The sequence below is a fragment of the Pelodiscus sinensis genome, chromosome 27 (genome assembly GCF_052426305.1).
Source record: "Pelodiscus sinensis isolate ZL-2025 chromosome 27, ASM5242630v1, whole genome shotgun sequence".
NCBI classification, from domain to species: domain Eukaryota; kingdom Metazoa; phylum Chordata; order Testudines; family Trionychidae; genus Pelodiscus; species Pelodiscus sinensis.
Window position 1 is genome coordinate 5,413,176 of NC_143078.1, and position 20,461 is coordinate 5,433,636.

At 46.3% G+C, this 20,461-nt stretch overlaps 1 protein-coding gene across 1 annotated transcript in view; it reads left to right on the forward strand.

Annotated features, from left to right (window-relative positions):
• Positions 1-20,461, forward strand: part of CD34 (CD34 molecule) — a 39,451-nt gene that overhangs the window by 14,403 nt on the left and 4,587 nt on the right. The window contains exons 2-7 of the mRNA XM_075910580.2: positions 7,092-7,253; positions 8,218-8,462; positions 13,247-13,333; positions 15,749-15,884; positions 16,304-16,356; positions 19,429-19,593. Coding sequence (XP_075766695.2) covers positions 7,092-7,253; positions 8,218-8,462; positions 13,247-13,333; positions 15,749-15,884; positions 16,304-16,356; positions 19,429-19,593 — 848 coding nt within the window. The remainder of the gene's footprint in view (positions 1-7,091; positions 7,254-8,217; positions 8,463-13,246; positions 13,334-15,748; positions 15,885-16,303; positions 16,357-19,428; positions 19,594-20,461) is intronic.

Sequence of the window (20,461 nt, forward strand, 5' to 3'; positions counted from 1 at the left end):
ACAAAGAGGACAATCATGGAATGGACCTTGGAGAAGGCCATATGATGGAGTCATAACAGAGCAAGTCTGAGGCATGTTATATAAGAAGAAAAGTTGCAATGCCAATTTCCAGGCTGCATCTGTTCTAAAGTCTTATCAGGAATGGCAGCTTGGCTTATTTCATCAACACTAACCCTCCCAATATTAATAATGTTTTCTAATAAAGATCTTTCACGTTTTTGACATTACTTATTGTCATCTAGGCTTCTTAACTGGAAGACAAGAAAGAATGTAGGATATAAGTTTCCTTGAGAACATCACTGGTTGGGATAAGAGCTATACATAAATCTCTTCCTCTTTATGAAGAAACTTAAATCTGAAGAAGTGGGTTGTACCCATGAAAGCTCGTGATACCATCTACTTTTCTGTTAGTCTCTAAGATGCTGCAAGACTATTCATTATGTTTTAAGTTTCTTCAGTTACAGACTAACATGGCTACTCCACTGAAATCTTTATGAAGAAATTCCCCTTCCTAAGAAGATTTTTAAAATGACACAAACTTTTTCAGGCCTTGTATTGATTAATATTTAAAGACATGATGTTAGCATATTCAAAGCACTTGCAAAAGCACTATGGAAATACAACCCGTTAACTTGCTACAATCTGTGTTTTGGGTACTTTTTGCTGCTCCTGAAGAAAAAAGTAGGTTTTCTCTTCACTGACAGAAAAGGCTTAAGGGTAATTGTGAAGCTATTCTGTGGTCTGCCTTTTAACACTATGTGTATGTGCTCTCTTTTGGGAGTATGGCTGGAGTATAGACTTCACAGTTACCTCATTGTAGCCATTTCCATAAAGTAAGGCTGCCAACATGAAGGAAACTCTGAACACAGGCATTAGGAGGATAAGGTATGAAAAGCATTCAAATGTTGATGCTTAGAAAGACTGTGGCTTGCATGTGAAATATCTGACAGGGTGCACATTCACTGTGAGTTTCCTCTATGATAATGATGCCATGGAAGGTAGCCTGTACATTTTCTTCAATGAGTACGAAGTTGCAGTAAACGCATTGACACTGCAACTTTATTGAACATGAGTTCCAGGGTAGTTCTTTTTGCCAGATGGGGGCTTTGGGTTTTATTGTAGGTCTAACAGATGAGTTTGGCTACATATGTAAGGCCTAATCATGCAGTCACCATATAAACAAAACTGCCTTTAATGCCAATGGGAATTTTGAGCCTATATGGAATTGCAGAACTTTGCCTTTATTGAACTGCAGTTGAACAAAAGGTCTGTGAAGTGCAAAGATGGGGTCTGCACGCTGCTACTTACACAGAATCAATTGTTGGTGTTGAGTGCGGAATGTTACCACATGTCCCTTGGATAGTTAACAGTAGCTATTTGTGTGTTCGACACTGATGGGTTCTTGCTGTTTTGTGGTACTTTTTTATATCAAATGAATTATTCATTTAGTCTCATGTCTTAGGGCAGGTCTATTAGACCCGGAAGGTCGGTTTAAGGTTCACAACTCCAACTATGTAAATAACTTCAGAGGGGTAGCTGAATTAGTCTTTAACTGGAAAAACTTAAAAAACAATTAATAGTCTAGTAGCACCTTAAAGACTAACAAAACATGTAGATGGTATCATGAGCTTTCGTGGGCAAAACCCACTTCTTCAGGGTTTTGCCCACAAAAGCTCATGATACCATCTACATGTTTTGTTAGTCTTTAAGGTGCTACTAGACTATTCGTTGTCTTCTATGTAAATAACGTAGCCAAAGTCGAAATACATTAAGCTGAGTGGGGCACCGTCTTCACAGCAGGACATCAATGGGAGCAAACACTTCCCTCGGCCTCCCTTACTCCTCACAATGGCAAGGAGTATTGGCGCCGACCAGAGGAGCCCTCAGCGTTGGATTTAGCAGGTCTTTACTAAGCCAGCTAAATCAAATGCCAGAATATCTATCCCCAATGCGGCAAGTGGAGACATGGCTTTATATTTATTATACCCATTGTTCTGCAGTAAAATCTTTGTTGTTGCAAGTTGCTTAGTGAGCTTCAAATAGGATTAGACAAATATGGGTAGAAATATCACCTGCTCTGTTAATTGGATAAAAATAAGGGCCCAAAATTACTCCTGTTCCAAGGCATAATTTGATCATCATCATCATCAAAAGTCAGAAGGAAATTTCCCAGTGCTGCATATAATAGCATTGCATAATTAGCTATATTTTAGGGATTTATCCCTTCTCTGAACCACCAAACATTTTCTGAAGACAGGGTAGCAAACTAGATGGACCTTATCTATTCTGACATGGGAGGTGAGTAGTTTATGTTTCAGATACACCAAGAGACTATTAAAATGGAATATTTAATTTATCCCTAGAATGCGTTGCAGGGTGAATTCTGTCTTATTTCGTGTGGCTAATCAGCTGGATGCCGTGGCCAAGAGAGCTCATACAATTGTGGGATGCATAAACAGGGGAGTTTCTAGTAAGAGTAGAGTGTAGAGACATTATTTTACCTCTATATTTGGCACTGATGTGACCATTGCTGGAAAATGAAGTCCACTTTTGGTACCTCCAGTGCAAGAAGGAAGTTGCTAAATTGGGGAAGATTCAGGGAAGAGCCACAAGAATTATTAAAGGATTAGAAAACATGGCTTTACAGTGATAGACTCAGTGAGCTAACCTTAGTTTTAACAAAGAGAAGGTTAAGGGGTGACTTGATGTGAGTCTATAACCATGGTCCCCAACCCGGTGCCCGCGGGCGCCATGGCGCCCGCCGGGCCCTTTACGTGCGCCCACGGAGCAATCTGGGCTGGCCCCGACCCCAGGCGTGCGGCAGGTGCCAGCCTCGGGCGCATGGCCGGCCCCGGATGCGCCACGCGTGCCCTGGCCCTGGCCCCGGCCCCAGGTGCGCCGCGTGGGCCCTGGCCCTGGCCCCGCCCGCATGCGCCCTTGCCGGCCCCGGCCCTGGGGGCACCGCGCATGCCCGCACCGGCCCCGGCCGGGGATTGCAGCACATGCTGCTGCCAGCCTCGGGCGTGCGGCGCATGCTTGGCCCCGCCCCAGTCACGTGGCCGGTGAGCGGCCCCGCCCCCTTACGTACAGCGCGTGAGTGGCCCCGCCCCCAAGCGCCCGGCAGCCCTAAAAGATTGGGGACCACTGGTCTATAAGTACATTCATGGGAAACAAATATACAATAATGGGGTCTTCAGTTTGGCAGAGGAAGATGTAACATGAGCCAATGGCTAGATGAAGCTACACAAATAGACACTGAAAATAAAATGTAAATATTTTAACAGTAAGAGTGGTAAGCCATTGGAACAATATACCCAGGGTCATGGTGGGTTCTTTGAAAATAGACTTTTTTTCCTAAAAGATCTGCTTTGGGAATTATTTTGGAACAAGCCACTGACTTGTGCTATCAGAAGGTCAGACTAGGTGATCCGAGTGGTCCTTTCTGGCCTTGGAATCTATGAATTTATGTAGTAAGCCTATTCGCAGGAGTCTATGGTAAGGCCCTCCTATACTAACTCCCATTTTACAGAATTCTCTCCGGGTTTCCATGTAAAGTTTTGCATTGGCATCAAAATTCTTCTCTGCCCTGTACCTATGACTTAGGCCAGGTCTAAAATAGACCTGGAAGGTCAGTTTAAGGTACACAACTCCAGCCATGTAAATAATGTAGCTGTAGTGGGTATACCTTAAGCTGAGCTTAGCACTATCTTTACAGTGGGAAGACAATGGGAGACAATGCTCCCGTCAGCTTCCCTTCCTCCTCGCATCTGCAAGGAGTACCAGCACTGACAGGAAGTGCCCTCAGCATTCAATTTAGGGTGTCTTAACTAGACCCACTAAATCGAAGGCCAGAAGATTGATCTCCAGCACATAAGTCTAGATGTGACCTGAGTAGTATCAGTTCACCATCCGATAGACTCTCCAGGTGGGAACTGAATCCAGCTTTCTTAGCAAAGCCAGGAACAGAACCCAGCCTTTCCAATCACATATTCTAACCCGTCAACCCCACTCCTTTCTATGATGAAAGGCAAGAATCATTTCATTATTTTATTTATTGTTTTAGCAAGAACTAGCTGAAATATATTTCCTCTCCCTGAGTCCTGTTTCAGAGTGGCTTACTTTCACTGTAAGATGTTTGGGTTACTGCTCTCATTTTTACTGTGTATATACAGTGCCTACCACTAACGAGCCCTTATTGTTGACTGGGGCCCTTGAGTGCTACTATCCGTTAGCATTTTTTTTCTTGTCCATTAAGGTAGGTTTGTTATGTTGCCTCTCAGCATCCCAATATTTCTTCTGTGCATGAAAAGATTAGCAGGAACATTGGTCGTGACCCCATTTTAATGGGCTCAGGGTTGAAGCAGAAGCCCTACGGCTTCAGCCCAGATGGTGGAGTTCAGCTAACAGGGCCCTTGGCTGGGGCCCAGGTGCTTGGACTTTGGCTTTGACCCCTTTCCTGCCCAGGGAAATGGGTCTCAGGCACCCATTCCACCACCCGGGGATGCAAGAATCAGGTAGACTCAGGATTCTGGGGGGGGTGTAGCTTGTGTGTGTGTCAGAAAGGAGTTGTGGTGAAATGACGTTTGAGAACCCTTGGACTAGTTTAACATTTGAGCCCCTTGCAGGGTTAGAAGCGTGTAAATGGTAATGATTCTGTAACCTGAAGTCTTTAAATCATTATTTGAAGACTTTAGTAAACTCAACCAGATGCTATTGGTCTATGTCACGGGGCGCACGCCCCCCAGTAGCCTCAGTGCCCCCGACTGTCTTCACATGGCCCATCTCAGGGCGAGTTACAGTCTGTATGGGTTGCTCATCATCGGCTTCACAGCAGTTTATACTGGCCCTTTAAACAGGCCGAGTCCACACACAGATTCTTGTCATAGCTGGGCACCCCCCCGGTAGGGGGACCCGGGCCCACCCTACTCCACCGGGTCCCGGCCCAGGGCCCTGTGAGCGACCGGGTATAAGGTCACTCCCTCGGTGGGGCTAGCTAGCCAAAACCCACCGAGGCTCTCGGGCCAAGAGGGGCGCCTCCCGCTCCTACCCTGGGCCACTTCCTACCTGGCCTTGCCCAGCTGGCTGCAATCTCCATGCCAGCATCCCCTCGGCAGGTAGTCTCCAGGTGACACCAACTCACCTCTGCCTTCCGCCAGGCCTCTCCTGGGGTCCCCGGCAACTGCTGAGGGAGAGCTTCCCTCTCCAGTCTGTCTCCTGCAGCTGTATCCCTCCCAGGAGCTCTTGCTGCCTCTGCAGTCAGCCCTGCACTCCCCCTTCAAGCAACTGGGCCTCTCCTTTTATAGCTGGCAGCTGGGCTCATTAGCCTAACCATCTCAGCTGGTCTTCCAGCTTCCCTCAGGCTCGGGGCCTGAGCCTGGGGCTTAAAGGCCCAGTGCAGGGCAGGCGCCCTGTCACAGTCTATTACAGGAGTAGGTGAATGTCCATGGCCTGCAATATAGAATCATAGAATACTAGGACTGGAAGGGACCTTGAGAGGTCATTGAGTCCAGTCCCCTGCCCTCATGGCAGGACCCAGTATTGTCTAGATCAGTGTTTCTCAACCTTTTTTTGCTCATGGCCCCCTTCTGAGCCTCATTTACCTCTGTGGCCCCCCTCATAGCTGCTGTTAGTTGGAAAAAAAGGTACATCATTTATGTTCCGTTTTTTCCATGTGGCCCCCTAGAGGTAAGATGTGACCCCTGGGGAGCCATATGGCCCACAGTTGAGAACCACTGGTCTAGATCGACCCTGATAGATGTCTAACTAACCTGTTCTTAAATATCTCCAGAGATGGAGATTCCACAACCTCCCTAGGCAACTTATTCCAGTGTTTAACCACCCTGACAGTTAGGAAGCTTTTCCTAATAGCCAACCTAAACCTCCCTTGCTGCAGTTTAATCCCGTTGCTTCTTGTTCTATCCTCAAAGGCCAAGGAGAACAAATTTTTCCCTCATCTTTGTGACACCCTTTTAGATACCTTAAAAAACTGTCCCCTCTCAATCTTCTCTTTTCCAAACTAAACAAGCCCAACTCTTTCAGTGTTCCTTCATAGGTCATGTTCTCTAGAACTTTAATCATTTTGTTGCTCTTCTCTGGACCTTCTCCAATTTCTCCACATCTTTCTTGAAATGTGGTGCCCAGAACTGGACACAATATTCCAACTGAGGCCTAATCAGCACAGAGTAGAGTGGAAGAATGACTTCTCATGTCTTGCTCACAACACACCTGTTAATGCATCCCAGAATCATGTCATATGCAGGAGGTCAGACTAGAGGATCATGAAGGTCCCTTCCAGCCTTAAAGTCTGAGATCAGGTCTACACTGATGGAGAAAATCAGTGCAAGAGATGCAACTCCAGATATGTGAATTGTGTAGCTGGAGTTGATATACTCTTTATAGATTTTCTGGGGGCGGATCTACAGCGAGAGGTCAATGGGAGAAACACTCCCATTGATTTCCCTCACTCCTTGCGACTGTGAGGAGTACCGCTCTTGATGGGGGAAGGGGCTACCTTCAGCATTCAACTTAGCAGGTCTTTTCTAGACCCAATAAAATGAACCCTGGAAGATTGATCACAATAGGTTGTATCCTTGGGTAAATGGAGACGTAGTTTGAGAATCTGTCACTCTTTCATGAAGGCATGGGGACAGTGTATGTGTGTGGATGGGGAGGGTGCTTATACCTCGCTCCTCTACTGCTCCAAGATGTGAGTGTCAAAAGGACAATCAGTGGCGACAGGAGAGTCCAAGCCTTCAAACAGAAAAGGGGAAGAAGCAGACAAACCTAATCTCTTGGTAAAAAAGCAAGCAACCAAAAAAATATTCCAAAAATCACATTTGTTTCTTCTCAAGGAGAGACTCTTACGTTGCACATCCTAAACTCATAACTCCAGTCATCTGAAGAAGTGGGCTGTGCCCATGAAAGCTCATGATACCATCTATATGTTTTGTTAGTCTATAAAGTGCTAACAGACCATTTGTTGTTTTTTCCTGTAATATCAGAGTTACTCTTAGTCTGCATCTTGTAGAATGGATGCCATGCTGTGCTTTTAAGCCATTAATTACCACTCCTTTCTCCCCCTCCCTCCCCAGACAATAAAGTTTCAGGTGAAAGCACCCCCACCACACCAAATAGTACCTCATTGACAACGATGAATGCTACTCTTACCAGTATAAAACCTACAATGACAACTGACAATCTCACACAACTGACGGCCTCCTCAGAGACTAAAGACATTTCAGGAACATCAGAAGGTATGGGAAATTGATTTGGACTTGCCTATTATTCTCCATGCTCTCTCTGCAGTTTCCATGTACTGATGTGGGTTAGTGATTGACTGTATAATATGTGAAAATGAAACTTGCCTTACACAGCCACCCAAAGGATGAAATACAGGTTGTAAAACAGGTTGCCTGATTAAAACAGGTTGCCTGATTAAAAGGGGCTTTTAATTTGTGGTCAAACTAAAATGGTATTTTAGAAATGTGGCCAGTACAGAACCACAGACGTGAAACCCAATTTGTTCCTGGACTCCTGAAATACTTCAGAATTCCAGACTCCACTTTGAGTTCCAATCTTTATTGGGTGGACCTGAAGAGGGCCCCAAATCCAATCATTTCTATTCTTTTGGGGAGTGTGGATTTACACCCACAATTTTACATCTTGAAGCAATTTCTGCTCTAAAGTGGCTGTTTAAGATAAGCAGACCGATCACTAAAACTGGGATGGTAGGCAAGCTGAGTTATCATAATAAGATGCCCTCGCATGTCTCTGCACTCCTTTTGGTGTTCTGCATATAATATCTTTATGTGTAAGGCCTTTCTGCTCTAGGCCAGGGCTTGAGGGGATTTGAAAAGAAGGACCTTAATAAAAGATGCATTCTCTTTCTTTTTTTTTTTTAATTAACAAATCTATTTTAAGGACTCTGAGTCCAGTGGAAGGGCTAAGGTAGCAGAAGGGAGGTCAGAGTATGCAATAGCAGCTTTACACTGTTGTAGAATACACACACAGAATATTAGCTCACTATCAGCTTATATAAATGCATGTAATAATTAGGTAACCATGAAGAAAATCTAATGCACATGTTTTCTATAGCCAATAATACATTCTGGTACCATTGGTGACAAAGACTCAATATTGCAGATTAGTTACAACAATGACAAGCGTTGATTCAAGAAGCCTTAATCATACACCTATTTTTTTCCCATGTATAAAAAGCAAGTACTGTTGAAATTACCACAACGATGGAAAAGACCACCCCTGCGACTTCCACCGGGGCCACCCAAACACACCTGACGGTGTTAGACCAGTCAGAGTCAGTGAACACATCTCCCAGCGTGCAGCCAAGCTCACCAGTAAAAGTCACAGATTTGGATACGTCAAAGGTTTCAACAGCCACTACAATCAGCTCAAAGCAAACTTCCCACTCAGTGACCATAGGACACATGACAAGCAGCCCAAAGGTAGGAGGAAGTGCCTGAATAGGCTTCTGCTGAACCATGGTGAGCGTGTGGTTCTTGAAGATTGTCTTCAGAAGCTGGTGTGTGTGTGTGTGTGTACTGTGTTGTGTTAAACTCCATCCAGTGCAGTACAGACCCAGGAAATCCTTGTGGCTGGGGCACAGGACTGAGAATGAGAATTAGAATCTGTTCCCAGCCTCCCTCTGTGGGTATGTCTACACTACCCTCCTAGTTCGAACTAGGAGGGTAATGTATGCATACCGCACTTGCTAATGAAGCCCGGGATTTGAATTTCCCGGGCTTCATTAGCATAAGCGGGGAGCCGCCATTTTTAAATCCCCGCTGCTTCGAACCCCGTGTAGCGCGGCTACACGGGACTCGAACTAGGTAGTTCAGACTAGGGTGCCTATTCCGAACTACCAGTACACCTCGTTTCACGAGGAGTAACGGTAGTTCGGAATAGCACCCTAGTCCGAACTACCTAGTTCGAGCCCCGTGTAGCCGCGCTACACGGGGTTCGAAGCAGCGGGGATTTAAAAATGGCGGCTCCCCGCTTATGCTAATGAAGCCCGGGAAATTCAAATCCCGGGCTTCATTAGCAAGTGCGGTATGCATACATTACCCTCCTAGTTCGAACTAGGAGGGTAGTGTAGACATACCCTGTGAAATGGGGATTATGAGACAGCCCTATCCCTTCCTGGTGCTGTGAGGCCAGGCCCGCCGACAGAGGGGCAAATTGGAGTAATGGTCTGAGGTAAATAGGATGAAGTTTAATAAGGACAGATACAAAGGGCTCCACTTAGGAAGGACCCTATCCGGTGCTGGGGGCCAGTAATTCGAAAAAGCGGGGGAGGAGGGGCTCCTGGCCACTGCTACGGCGTTAGTCACCGGTGATGTGTTCTGGATGGCGCCGAAAGTTGGCCCCACCACTTCTGCCTGAGGCCCCACCCCTTCCTGGAGCACGGAGCTGCCCCCTCCTTGCCCCGGGGCCCGGCGAGTCTGTTGGCTTGCCTGTGGGAGGCTATATTCATTAATGGCTCTGAGACCCCTGAAAGCATTAGAGAATTGCCAGTAGGGATGTTAAAGCTTCACCAGTAAGCTTTGCCTTTAATGGGTGAGGCTTACCAGTTACGGTTAACTGGTTGGGGCTGGAGCTGCCCCCTGCCCACCATGGGCAAGGGGCTGCTTCAGCACGGTGGCACCCACTGCAGGCAGAGGGCACTTTAGCCCCGCTGAAGCAGCCATCCTCTGTGGCGGGCCTGGGATGCACCGTGGACACAGGAGCTCCAGCGTGGCCGAAGCAGCCCCTGTCTGCCGCAACGGGCCTGCTCCAGCCGAGCCGTGGGAGGCAGTGGGGGCTGCACCAGCCTAGCCGGGCTGGAATAACCCCTCTGCCCCCCCGATTTAATCAGTTAACTGGTTAAACTTAATGTTTAACTGGTTAACTGATTAAACAGGATTTTACATCCCTAAAGGGGTTTCTGGCTGGTATTGTCTCTCATGGGACCCCTTGCCAGCGTGCCTGGATACAGCACATCCTCAGAACAAAATACACTACGTGGACTGATGAGCACTTTACAAGGGGGTCAGCAAGGAAGACAGCTGTGTTTCTAGTACCGTGGTCCCCAACGCGGTGCCCACGGGCACCATGGTATCCGCCCAGGGCATTTATATGCACCCGCCTAGTGTACATTAGGCACACCCTAATGCAGGGGCAGACAGGCCCGGCGGGACGGAGCCACTGGGCTCCGCACTCCTGCACTGGAGCCGATAGGGGTGCTGCTGGCACTTATGGCCCTGCCAGAAGACCCCACCTGGCCGAGGGACTCTGACGAGGAGGCCAGCAAACTAACCCCGGCTGGGGAAGGTACTGGGCCGGGGGAAGGGAAAGCGGGTACAGCCGCGAGAGGCACGAGCATACACCGTCAACCCGGGCGGAGCTGGGGCTGTGCCGGGGGTGGGGTCATGCGCAGCACGCCGGAGGGGGTGGTGCCACTTCAGCATGGTGTTGCGGCACCGTTTTTTAAAACGGCCAGCCGCGGATCAGGGAAGGAGGAGGAAGGAGATGCTCCGAGCAGGGCGTGGGCGAGCAAGGCCTGGCTAGAGGTGGGACGGCAGTGAGTGCACCTAGCGGAGCAGTCGTGTTGTGATGGGCCGGGGCTGCAAATGCCAAGCAGCCCAGCTCCAGGTACGGCACGTAGTCTGGAGCCTGGACTGCGGGGACTTCTGGGGCCCAATCACAGCAGACTCCAGCCCTGCAAACTGCAAGGCAGAAGGTAGGGAGGGGAGGGGAGGGGAAGGGGCTTGTGCTGATGGGAGGAGGGCAGGTCAGGAGAAGAAAGGGGAAGGCACCAAGGAACAGGGTGGAGGAGAGACAAATGCTGGGTGGCGGGGCAAGTGGAGATAATGAGAAAAAGGGCAGGAGGGGGAGGTGTCAGTGGGAGGGAGGACAGGGTGATGCTGGGAGAGAAGAGGGTAAGGGCGTAGGGGGGAGGTGCTAGGAGAAGACTTGAAAGAAGGGGTGGTCATGAAGAAGGCAGGGATGGAGCAAGTCGTGTGAGGGCACAGGGGCATGAGGGGAACGAGGGCAGAGGGTGGTGAGGGGGTGGGCTTCAGGGAAAAAGAGGGCAAAGGGGGCAGGGGCAGTGAGGGAAGGGGGAGGCACCAGGAGGGTGCAGGACTAAGGGAAGGTTCAGGTGCCAGGAGATTCTGGGGGTGAAGCAGACAGGCAGACACCTGCAGGGGAGGGACCAGCACCAGAGGAGAGAGGCAGGGCAGGTGTGTAGAGGGAGGTGTTAGGAGAGGGGATGAGGAGGGGTAGCTCACATGATCAGAGTGGGGCTACTGGAGGAGTGGGCACAGCGGGGAGAGAAAGGCTGGTGGAGGGGGGCATGGGACGGGAATATCCTCCTTCTCTCCCAACTACGAAAAATTGGCTGAAGAAATGCGGTGCCAAAAATCCCACTGACTATTAGAAAAACTATATGAATTAATGATACCTATTTTCCATTAAGTGCTGATGAGCGCGTATGATTAACTTGTGTTAATGATTAATGATTAACTTTTTTTCATATTTGTTTGTTTATTGAAATCCTGATACAAATAATAATACAAAGAATATCTTTAATTAACCATAACTAGCTATCTATGCTAAAGTAAGAATAATAAATATATTTGAACTAGCAGTTCAACAATGTTTTACTTTTTTAAAATAAATAAGATGAAAACTCTTTATGATATTTATTTTGTAAAAAAACTCCTTAATTTTTCTTACAATTAGATAAAAAAGAGCAAATTCACATAGTAAGGTGAAAGAGTAATTGCCGAATAATTTAATTAATACCTTTTACATGTAAAATTAATATTGAATATGATGTTTTTCATATTATGTAATGTACAAATACAAAATAAGTCTTGAAAAATTGTTGGTGCCCGCCACCCTCTTCTGAAAACATGAATGTGCTATTGGTCACAAAAAGGTTGGGGACCACTGTTCTAGTAGAAAGGCTTCTAGGGCATTGCGCATCCTAGATTGCTTTGGGCTGCCAGGGGCCTCTAGTGGGCTGCCTTTGCCATTGCTGCAGAGTTGTTCTCACTTTCCTCCAACCATCCCCGATAGATGGATTTCTAGCTTAGTCTGAAGCATTTCCAGCCATGGTGATCTCATGTCCTTTGGCTACATCTTCCCTGCTGCAGTTCAGCCTGTTCCCGCTTGCTCTGCCTTGCCTTCTTGATACAGTGAGGTTTGCCATGAAAACAGCTTTTCACGGGGCATGCCTAGTACCACGATGGACGGTTTTCAACCTGAGACAAGTAGGCTCCAGGGGATGGTTCAATAGGCTATTTTGGCAATAGATGTTCTATTGCTAGAAGTGCCAGAGGGGTGGGGTTGGAACCTTTCTCTGCAGAGTTTTAAAGAAAGAACTGCCAGCTGGGGAGCAGAGCAAGCAACTTTTCCGGAAAGACAGGGATGCTAATAGGCTAAGTTCACGTGAAGGCCACAGAGAGTGAAGCTAATGCTGCTATGCTGCACCTAGGGGCCAAGATGCAGGACACACGAATACATGAAGGTCATATAGAGCACAGCTCTGGAGAGACTTCCCACTCCCTCTTCAGCAGTCTGATTAGAACAGTTGGCTTGAAAAACTCTTCTTCAAAATAGAGCGAGGGGGACAGTGGAGCTTGAGGGTCATAATCCCAACTATTCTGAATACAGAAGTAGAAAGACTCTTATCTAGTGGCTTCAATGACTTGCCTAGGGGATGCAGCCATGTGTCCTGACCCATCTCTGCATACTTGTGTGATTTACAAATGTAGCAGTACAGGTTGCACCTCCTTAATCCAGGACTCTCTGGTCTGGCAATGTTTGTTATCTGGGACCATGGATGTTCCTGGGCCAGTGGATCCTGGTGGCCAGGAGTCAGGCAGCAGATGGGCTGGCAACTGAGAGCCCTGCCCAGCAAGGCTGGCAGCTGCCTAGTAGGGGAGCCAGGGTCGGGGCTGCATCAGCCGGGGGAAGCTGGGGCCAGAGAAGCCAGGTGCGGAGGGTTGCACGGCAGCTCAGCAGAGAAAGTGTGACAGTCTGGCAGGCACCAGAGCTCAGGCCAGTGGCTTGCAGCCTACCTGGGGCTGGCACTAGGATAATCAGCCGGGGCTGGAAGCGTAACCAGTCGCGGGCTAGGGGGACAGTGGCAGGGGGCTTCCCTTGGTCTAGCAAATCCCCTCATTCAAGACCAGTCGAGTGCCAGACCAGGGAGGTCCAACTTGTATTTTGTTTTGCATTCTAGTCCGAAGACTTAATTACTTGCCAGGATATTAAACACGTGATGAAGCCCAACGGGATCTGCTTATTTCTCAATGTGTCCGAATCATGTGTAAGTAGCAACTTTGCAAATGGCCTAAAGGGCCACTTGTTTTAAAGCAGCGTGGGAACAGACAGGGTGGGGATGTGCAGGCTTGGGGCAGGTTCTTACCATCTTTTCAAACTTACAGGCACAGGGTGACTGTAAACACAGGTGACATCTAGTGGGCAGTAATCAAACAGCATTGTCAGATGTGAAGCTTTATTTATTTCTATATTCTGGTTAAGATTCACTGTCCAAGAAATTTGGCATATTTTGTTATAGGGAAGTTAGTGAATGAGCCCTGTTCTTTGTGCTCACCCTTGTGAATAAATGAAATGCTGGCATTATAAAAAAAAAGGGGGAAAATAATAAAAATAAATCTTAAAGCAAGGTAGTGAAGTTAAGGTCTCAGGGTTCAATTCCTGTGTTTGCTACAGGCTTCCTATGTGACCTTGGGTAAATCACTTCATATCTTGGACATGTGTCCTGTGCCCTTTGATTCTAGCAAGTCACATCTCACTGCTCATACACTTGGAATCACCAAATATGAAGTGCTTTGAACCACATGAGTTTTCAATGGCTTCGGAGGGAGGGTGGTCCCTCCACCTTAACTAACCATTGCATGGAAAAAACTACTTGGCCTCCAAGCAGGGTTAGCTGCTGAACCTGGGAACCAGATAACTGTGAGGAGAGCAGATAGAGGGGAGGGGAGTCCTTTTTCCTGCTGTGCTGGCCTTTCCCAAGGCCTGCATGCATGTTGGTGTCTGTCTCTGTTAAATGCAAAGGAAACTCTTAACTTTCTCACACATTCTTTCCACGGCAGACAAAACAAAATACACAGGTTTTTCCTCCCATCTCGGTCTCCCACCCCACCCCCGAAAAACTAAATGAAACTAGTTCTGATTGATTATTTGATACCTTCTGTTTTCACCAACGTATAAATGGATTTACTGGTGTGACTGGGAGGTTTTGTTCAGTGCTTTGCTAGGCCAATGTTCTTTTAAAAGTGCCTTGTGCGGCAGTTCCCAAATAGAGAGTTGCAGCCCCAGGTGAAGTTGTTCCATCTGCAATGGGGGGGAGGGGCAGCAAACTGGTGTCACATAGCGTATGTGCATAACAGTGGTGGATTAGCCACTGGGCCAATAGAGCCTGTGCCCAGAAGCCCTGGTTAAATAGAGGGCCCTGGGGAAACGGGCACCCTCACATCCAGCCCAACCCACTATACCCATCCATTCACCACTCATGTGAGGGAAGAAGGTTATTGGGTGGGTGGCAAATCTCTGTGCCCTGACCCTATTTCCCTCGTAAGAACGCCTCTGATGCATGCAAAGTCATGTTGCACAGAAGACCCCATTTTCCAATAACATTCTCCATGCTGTTTGGGGTCACAGGAAGCAATATATCTAAAAATGAGGCCGTGTTTCGGAACCACTAAGCTAGTGATTTTGGGTGCTTCCATTTTCTGGGCTCCCAGCTTGAGACATATTAGAAGGTGTGATTTGTGGGAAGTGCTAAACCACCCCCTTAAGCTGTCCTTCCCTCTCCATGCTGGAGTATTTTAAGAAATGGTGACCCTATTTTAGCAAAGTCCAGCCCTGACCCCAGTCCAGAGTGTGTGTGTACATAGGTTTCAGAAGAGGGTCCATCCTGTTTGCTGTACAAGTTGGCCAAGAGGAGGAAAAGGCTGCAATCCACTCTTCCCTTCCTCCACCCAAGAGTCACTGTTGTTTTTAAGTAGAGGGATCATTTTAATGCTAAAAGTGAGAACTTTATTCTTCGCTCAGCCTTTGATCAACAACCCATCAGAAACAATAAAGGCATTTCCTAAACAGGAAGGCCACATATTTCTTTGTTATTTCCTTCTTCTCCTAGCTGACAATGAGACAGACAGTGCCTGTAATTTCAAAACAATAAAGGCTCCCTTGGCTTCTTTCTCATTCTGAGAGTTAAAGGGACACACCTAAGCACCTCAGGCCCCACATTTACGCTTGATAAAAAAATAACATTTAAAAACGTTCTCATTAGTTGAAATGTATCTAACAAGCATCAAATTGTTCTATGAGGCAAGTATCAAGATTCCCATTTTACAGATGGGAAAACAGGCACAGAGAAGTGAAATTTCTTACCCATGGTCACATAAGTTAGTGGAAGAGGAAAAATCAGTATTTGTGATCACTGGTTCCCAGTCTAGTGCTGAGTCTGTTACATCAGACTGATTCCCAGTTTGAGCTGATGTTAGGCTGGTGTTCGCTATATGTTTGTACAATGCCTTGAACAATGGGACCAGATCTGGCAAGAAAGCCTTAAGCACTATTGCAATATAAATGATAGACTGAGAATAACAATACATCCTAGTGATCTATTTTAGGTATCACTGAAGGAGAGAAAATGTGTGGGTTTGTATGGTTTCTTTTAATAACTCTTTTCTTTTTGGGAATTTTGCAGAGTAAATTTGTAAAATTAAAGGGAGTGCAGTTCGCTGAGGTGATTTGTAACACAATCCCCCGCCCATGCCGCATTGAACTAGCCGAATCCCAGGTGAAGCACTCCTGCTTACTGCTCACTCAGGCTGGCGATAAAGGTTAGTAGAACCAACCAATGTCTCTGGATTTTCTTGTGACCAATGAAGGAGTTCACTGTATATGTGTATGGGGAGGGAAAGACAGAAGTTAACTGTAGGTGTAGGATGGGGATGCATGACTTATTTGTAGAGGCAGGGTTGGGAGTATCTGACCATGTGCTAGAAATCCTGTAATACTCAAGCACAGACTAGAAAGCAGAACTCTCAGCAAACTTATCAGCTCTATCACTATTGTTTTCTTTTCTCTAATGGGTTTTACTAGAGTTTTGATTTACTTTGAGTCACAGCATTTCCTACAGAAATAACAGAGTTCTCAGCTACTCCTTTGTCAATGATGGGCCACTGATGTAAACGGCAAGAATTGAGTTGTTGGCATTTACACTACACATGTCACAACCTTTCTGCTTTGAAAACTACAGATGATGAAGCAATAGAAAAACTTCTCCAAGATCAGAAGACTGAGCTGACCAAGGTAAGTGCTTTAAGCTAGTTAAGTATGTAGGAGACGGGGTGGTTTTGTGGGCTGGGATGAAGGAGTCTTTCAGTTTTAGGCTGATAGTTCAAATCCAGGCTAGGTTGGTGGTAACTGAAAATATCACTATCTCAGAGTTATTTGGCAACTAACTGTAATTAAGATGGTCTCAGTCCATCTGCCAATGCGTGGGTATTCACAGCACCACGCCAATTTAATGGACATTCTGGCTGGCAGTCAAGGTCACAGACACCAATGACCTGTAGAGATCGAATCCCTTTGTTTCTTAAAACTGGTACCTCCAGGTCAGGAGTCAGTCAGTGTGTGGAGGGCATTTGCTAGGCTGTACCTGTTCTGGGGAGAAACAGGGGATCTTTGACTGTCTGTACTAATCAAATTGTTTAAGTGCTCTAAGCATATTTTGATTTAAGCACTAATTCGTGTCCCTAGTATAAGAGCAATAATACACTCCAATGGTGCCTTGTAGGTCCTCCAGTACTAACAAGGTGGCACTTCAAAGAAGACTGCCATATTCACTTGCAACATACAGTTTGGTACAAAAGGGGCTCAAAATGTTGGATGAACCATTCATGTTAGGATTGCCACTTCTGAGGTACAAAACACAGCACAGATCTGGGACTCAATACAACTGAACAGCTAGCAGTGTGTACTGAGCTGCCTTGCAGATTTCCTGTGACAGCTATCTGAAAAAGGGATGATCCTGGGAAAACCAGAACAGGTGGCAGCCCTGCACTTAACCTCTCAAAACCTGACACAGAATTCCTGTGGCTCTGAAGACCTATCCAGAAGCCTTATCTGTCCAGGGATCCTGGCACCTGAATTAATTCAGCACTTTTCCCTTTGGAAAGACTATGCACATAAAGCTTCAGAGGGGTAGCCAAGTGTGACGTAGTGGGGGTACTTGCTGGGCTGTGGTGACCCCTGCTGTCTGGAGCAAGACCCAGCAGGGAAAACCTCGCTAGGCAGAGGTAATGCCAAACTTGTTGAGCCAGGGGCCAGACACCCCCCATGGAGAGGAACAAAGGAAGGTGAATGCTGCCCTGACTGGGGGGCAGGGCTGCAAGGGAATTTAGTTAGTTACTGTGGGAGAGCATGGAGGAGAGCCTAGGAGAAGGGGCTGGAGTTTAGGGGCCCAGTCTCCCCCATCTCAAGGGGGCCTGAGGCATCCTAGCCCAGCTCTGTGACGAGACTACATCTGTGCTGTGCTGTATCCTGGAGAGGCAATAAACTTCCTCTATTCCACCGGCTGGTGAAGTCTGTTTGTGCCATTTCGGGGTGCAGGAGACGGGGAACCCCCAACGCGCCGTCACACCGAGTCATCTGAAGAAATGGGCCATGCCCACAAAAGCTCATGATACTATCTACATACTTTGTTAGTTTTTAAAGGGCTACCAGACTATTTGTTGTCTTTTAAGTTTTTCCATAAACATAAAGTCACTGTCAAGTGTCTTCTAAGCCCAGCAGCAGAATCTTATTACAGTGTACTTTATTTACTTCAGAATATGTATGAAGTACTAATTGCCACTGTATCCCCCCATTTTTTAAAAAAAGCAGGGCTAAGTATTCAAAAGAAATAGTGATTTTTGGGTGCCTAATCTGAGACTCATTAGAGGAGCCTAGTTTTTAGAAGCAGCAGACTACCCGTCCTCTGAAAATCAGGGTCTTTTAATGTATCTCAAGTTGGGCATCCAAAATCACTTGTAACTTCTGAAAATTCAGAGTATGAGTGTGAGTGTGTGCACACTCACTATAGAAATCTACAACCATTAACACTGAGTCCTCCAGAATCACTACTGTATGCTGCGGTGCTTTGGATGATTACTGTAACATACTATAGGTTGTTTTTTTTTTTTTAAAGAATCTGGATCTCAATAATAACTCTTAAAACTTAATTGGCACTTTACATCTTCAAAGTGCCATCCTGACATTAATCTTCCCTGTATACCACTGAGGTTGCCATTGCCTTGTAAAACTGAACTCCAAGTGTCTATAAAAATGACACCCAGCAGCTAAATAAGCAGTAAGTTATTACCTCTGTGCTCTAGGTCTTAAGGACATAACATTCTCATTCTGGATGAAAGCTTTTTTTGGGGAGTTAAACCTGGGGGTACTAGGGTAATGTTTATAATGCAAGATTGTGAGGTCTTTCAGTCCTGGCTCAACAGAGTGCACAACCTGGGCCCAGGAGACGGAGAGAATAATAATACTACAATACCCGATGCTTCTGCATTGCTTCTCATCCAGAAAAGTTGTCAGTCTCAGCAGAGGGGCTAAGAACTCAATGTGCAGTGGATTTTTTACCCCGGCGGTTGGTGTCTGCATGTCAGGGGCAAGGCACAGTGATGGGGCAGTGTGGGGAAAGTTTGCACTGCTTCTGCCTGTAATGTAGGCGTGTGTCTACACTGCACCGTAGGTCGAAAAAAGATACGCAATTTGAGCTATGCAAATTGCATATTTTATTTTGATGTTATTTCAAAATTTGGCGCTGTCTACACAGCACTTATTTTGAAATACATTGCTTTTCTGAAATGTTCCTTCATCCTTGTGGAATGAGGTTTACAGGGATGTCAGAATAGAGAGTCCATTATATTTTGAAATAACAGGAGTGCTCAAAAGATGCAGCATGGCTATTTTAGAATACCTCCCGTATCCCGAAATAGGGCTGCGGTGTAGACGTAGCCTAGCTGACTTGGGGAAGGAGAATCTCAGTTTCAGGGGCTGTCAGCCTGGCTCTATGCTCTGATTCAACTCCCACTGAAGCTAATGAGTCTTTTCACAGTTTCCATGGGAGATGGGTCAAGCTCTATGAGAGAGAAAGTGTGTGTGTAGTAAAAAGAACTGGCATGGAAGATATTTATTTATTGAATGTATTTTTATGTATTTAAAAATGTTTTACCATACCTCTCTATTTAAAATATTTGAGGTGGCTCTTTTTATGTTGTTAAGGTGTCTATATTTGTTTCTTTAAAATATGGAGTGCTCTCAGCAGATGTTGAGCATGCACAAGTTTCCTGTTTATGAGACTCTTGGCTCTCTTTGCTGTATTTCCAGTTAGGAATAAACTCCCATAAATTGGAGAGCATCGGATGCCACCAAGACTTTTCCCGGAGGACACTGATTGCCTTGGTCACATCTGGACTCTTGCTGGCATTTCTGGGTTTGGCTGGATACTTCCTTATGAAGCGACGGAGCTGGAGCCCCATGGGAGAGAGGCTGGTTAGTGCTTATAGCTGGCAAAACAACAAGTAGAGAGAAACCAAAATACAGGAGGAATGCGGAGGAGGGAATGCAATAGAATCACTGCCACAGACAACTAAGTGCTACTAACAGTCTCTGTTTGGGAGGGCGGGGGTGCTAGGCGGGAGCTTATGATCTGTACAAGTTACCTGTAGCGTATGAATGTACCAATAAGCTGTGACAAGATGGCTTGTTGCTCTGCCACTGCAGACAGTCTGACAGGGAAACTGAAAACTTGGTGAGGTGAATGGGGAGATTGAGATGAGAGAGGTATAAACAACTGTGCTCGAGCCCGGATCATGAAGAGTGAAAGGAAACTCTTCTTCTCTAATATTAAATATTCCGTGATTGTTCATTTGGGGAGAATTACCTTTTACTCCCTATCACTGCCAAGTCTAACATTTATTTTTGCCTGGTACTAAGAACTCCTCGGGGAAGACACCTCCTGAGACTCTGAAAGCTTGTGAATTTGCTATTAAAATCGAAATACTTTCCTTCACTCATTGCATTTAAAAGTCAAATTATACATCCAACTTGTATCTATGCTGTAATGAAGGTTGTTTCCCCCCACGTAACAAATGGTGATAATAAAGAATAAGAAGAAAGAAAATATTTCCCTATATACACACACACACACACACACATATATATATGTATTTCCTCTTACAGATTTTGCTGAGTTCTAGGGAGTTCCTTCTTTATCACAGATTTATGGAGACTTGCATCTTTCTATGAAGTGGAGTCAGAACCTTTTCATCTAATTCCAGATGCACATGTACAGTTATACGGCAGGAGACTAAGAGTGTTCAATATTCTGGGGTGGATCCTGCCAAATGCATGAATGCAA